Source organism: Melanaphis sacchari, unplaced genomic scaffold, assembly GCF_002803265.2.
Source record: "Melanaphis sacchari strain LSU unplaced genomic scaffold, SCAv2.0 Contig949_pilon_pilon, whole genome shotgun sequence".
NCBI lineage: Eukaryota > Metazoa > Arthropoda > Insecta > Hemiptera > Aphididae > Melanaphis > Melanaphis sacchari.
The window spans coordinates 1-4,352 of NW_020271673.1; the positions used below are offsets into that span (position 1 = coordinate 1).

At 26.4% G+C, this 4,352-nt stretch overlaps 1 protein-coding gene across 1 annotated transcript; it reads right to left on the bottom strand.

The window, feature by feature from the left end:
* Positions 1-758: 758 nt before the first annotated feature.
* Positions 759-1,607, bottom strand: LOC112603045 (60S ribosomal protein L9-like; the record flags this gene model as incomplete). Its single annotated transcript, XM_025351446.1, has 3 exons — positions 1,589-1,607; positions 1,030-1,281; positions 759-969 (listed from the first exon to the last, which is right to left on the bottom strand). Coding segments are annotated over exons 2-3 (463 nt in total), but the record flags the coding sequence as incomplete, so codon positions are not given.
* Between the last annotated feature and the right edge of the window lie 2,745 nt (positions 1,608-4,352).

The following is a 4,352-nucleotide window of genomic DNA, read 5'->3' on the forward strand; positions in this document are numbered from 1 at the left end:
TTTTTTTTTTTTTTTATTATTATTATTTAAAAATTGAAAAATTTTGGTAGCATAAATAGATATGGGCCAATAGTCGATACTACCTTGGAGATCCAAATTTATAGTTAAACCTTTGATCAAAATATATGATTTTCTATGTTATATGTTTAATAAATAAAGACAATGTAAGCAGGTATGGCGTTCTCTTAAAATTATTATATAATGCTAATACCATTTATTATAATAACAAAACTTAAAAGATCTAATTGGATTATAAAATTAAAAAGTAGCATATTCTTTACTAATAAAATTTGTATCCATACGCCTATTAATAATCATTTTAAAGGTTCCCTCTAGATTTTAAGTTGTTGGATTCAATACCAATAACCAACTATATTTAATACATTAACTAGAAATATTGTTTTATAAATAGCTTATTCATTATCATTGATAAGAGATTAAAATGAAAAATGTATAATTAATCACGTTTTACATTATTTAATAGACATTTTTATCAAAATATGAACAGCATATTTGCTACCTATCCTGATTCAATTAAGCCAACAGATATTTCTCTGGACCAATAAATATTTTACTATTATCAAAATACTAAACTTAAATTTATAAATAATTTAATAAGTAACTATCAACAATTAGTAAATTATATTTTAATTTAAAATTTGTATTTTTAATTTAAAGTGATTTGATGTAAAATTTAAATTTAATTGAGAATTTAAGTATTTAATCATACAAATTATAAATGATATATTTTATTATACCTGATCTAGAAACTCTTTCGATATCATTTCCTTCTACAATTAACTCGTCTTTCAGTTTAGAGTTAGTTATGGTTACACCTGGCGACATCTTGACACGTCTAATATATTTTTCACCCAAGAAATTTCTGATTTCTATGAGTGAATTGTTTTCAGAAGTAACGCAATTGATTGGGAAATGGGCATACACAGCTCTCAGTTTGTACAAGAAACCCTAAAAATAATTAAAAAAATAATTTCAAAAAGTTTTATTATTTAATTAATAGGCGCTTACTTTAGTCACACCCTTTATCATGTTTTCAACATGGGTACAGATAGTTCTGACGGCAGCCAATTCTTTCTTGGTGCCAAACCATTTTTCGACAGTTAACAAACGTGGTGTTTTCAGGTATATATCAACAGCCAAATGTTTAAAATTTCTTTCTAATGAACCACGGGGGCCTTTCACGACTATAAACCTCTTATTGACCGTGACATCAATGCCTTCGGGGATTTTTATTGATTGGTTGGCGTTTATGGTCCTCATCTGAAAGTTTTAAATAAATATTTTAAATGGATATTCAAAACAAAACATACAAAACAACAATAAATATTGTATCTCAGTGAAGATTCAGAGTTAATAATGACCAATATACAAAATGTATCAGTGTGCAACAGGCATTAATGAGATTATACAGCCAGGAAATCTTAAAAATTACACAATGAAATCACTTAAATTATAATAATTTATATTAAAGATGCATAGTACACGGATATATCGCCCGTGTGCACTTTTCATTCAACGTTGAGGATGTCAACGAAAAATTCAATACATTCCAAAATTTTAAACTCACAATAGTTAACAGAAATACTCTTAAATAATCGACTAATAGTCGTGTCCGAAGATCGACAATAAGACCTATATAAAAATCAATAGAAACCTAACAGCAAATAGTCACGGAGAAGTGCAAAATCAACTTGTCGTCGGTCGTCACCGTCGTAAGTCACGAAACTAGAAAAAATATACTTCTAAACACGAACACAAAATAAAATAACAATTGTGGAGAACTTACTGCTACGATCAATTGATTTTAAAATATAATACAGTAGACGAAAATTTGGATTACGTTGGATGAAAATCCGAAAACACCGACGACGTAAACTAAAATCGAAGAAGAGAATTATTTGTTAAGTGCGAATTCGAGGTTATGAAAAAATATCATGAGGACGTGGTATAAGCGGTATGCTTTAATGTACGATATTTAGTCGTGAACACAATCACAGTAACCAGTATGATTTTTGCTATCAATATTCTTATCAACCGTTGTTATTGTATATTTTTTCTAGTTTCGTGACTTACGACGGTGACGACCGACGACAAGTTGATTTTGCACTTCTCCGTGACTATTTGTTGTTAGGTTTCTATTGATTTTTATATAGGTCTTATTGTTGATCTTCGGACACGACTATTAGTCGATTATTTAAGAGTATTTCTGTTAACTATTGTGAGTTTAAAATTTTGGAATGTATAGAATTTTTCGTTGACATCCTCAACGTTGAATGAAAAGTGCACACGGGCAATATATCCGTATACTATGTATCTTTAATATAAATTATTATAATTTAAGTGATTTCATTTTGACAATTTTTTTTCAAAATTCAAACGTAAATAATTTATAAAAAAATCTTGGGCACGTTGATTTTTAATATTTTTCAACTGCTATTGTAACAATAATATGTGCAGGAACCTTGAATTAAATTTTCACGCTTTTTGACCCAACAAATTTATAATTACTAATTTATCAACAACTATAGAAAAAAAATTGAAAATCTCCGTTAACAGCTCAGAAAAAGTGAAAATTTTTTGAAAATAGTATCAAGTATAGGAATTGATACAATATATATATAGTATAAATTATTAAAAGTATCTACAGTTATTCGTTTTTTTAATTACAACATAAGAAAATCGCTAAATGATAAATCGAGTGAATATCCAATGTTGTAAAAATCTGAATTTCAAACGCTCATAAAAAATAAATTTGTATTTCCGGTAGATATTTTTTTCATAAAACTAGACAACCTTATGAAGAATCTTGTACTAAATTTTTAAATTTTAGATTTTAGATTTAAAAAGAAAAATTGTTATGAATTTCTAACAAAATAATTTGCACATTTTCTTCATTTTTACGTATTTTCTATTCTGTGATAATACACAGAAATTTTGTTATTTTCTATCAAACACGATTTGCTTATGCCTAATACATAAAACAATAATTTATATATTATTTACAAATATATTTTATCAATATTACGTATCATGTAATTTATTAATTTATATGGTATTCGAAGATGTACTCGCGTCTTTTAGTCTAAACTATCTATGTTCTATACTCATTCATAGATATACCGAACTAAACAAGAAAAAAGAACTCATCCAATAAAAGATAACTAACATAACCAATCTAATTTACACGAGTCTTTTCAGTGGAACCATGTATTCATAAGTATATGAATTTAAATCAAAATAAAAAATAAAAATTTGTAAAGAAGCTTCTGGCAAATCTGAGTAGATCCATGTTTATAGTTATGCTCAGTTACTAAAACGTTTATATCAAACACGAGATATACAATAAGCTATAATAAATAAATCTGAAATTATATTCATTTTAGGATAAGAATGACTACTTGAAAAATGAAAACTAGTCATATTCGCAAATGTCTAGTCACCATAGCGAGTGTTAATACCTGTCATCGAGTCATAAGATGTATATTATGTAATGACTAATGAGCTATTAGTGAACTATACCATATCATTCTTAAAATACCGGACTACTAATAAGCTAATTTTGAAATAATTTATGAATTCAATATTTTATATACCCAATAGTATAAAAATATTATTGCACCTATACACTCAGCTATAATGTGATGTATTATAATATTAATATTATGACGTCGACCATGACAAATAATAACAGTTGATAATTGGAAACAAACCACAACATACCTAAATCTTGTCAGGGGGATCATCAGATTATTTTGGCCAATTAGTATGTATGCGTTTAAGAAGGCAATCTTATTTAGAATAGAGTATATAGAGGTGTATACAGTTTTCATTTGCTTAAATGCCTTAAATAAAATCTTTTTGAATACTAACACTAGTATAAAGAAATGATAAAAAAAAAAACAAAATTAAACGTATGAAATAATCAATTTTTATTCCTCTTGTACAACTGTTGTCTTTTCAGATACATATAAACCATCCAAGAACTTACGGATATCCTTGTTCTTTACGGTTGTAGACTGTTGGATTAAAGCAGCTAAAACAAATAATAAATAATTTTTTATTATAATTAAACACTAGATAAATTTATATATTGTATTAAATGCACTTCATAAAATTAAATAATAATAATACAAATTGATTCATTTATACGCCATAGTTTATAATTTATACAACAAAAGTGTTTTAAATTTTTATTTAACTTTTTTTCAGATTAATAGTTTGGGTTAAAAAGACATTAAACCTCCATGTGTTCTGTCTTACAAATACATAATATTACATTGAATTTAAATTAACCTGTTATAAAATCTTAACATTATCTGGTAAACCTCATA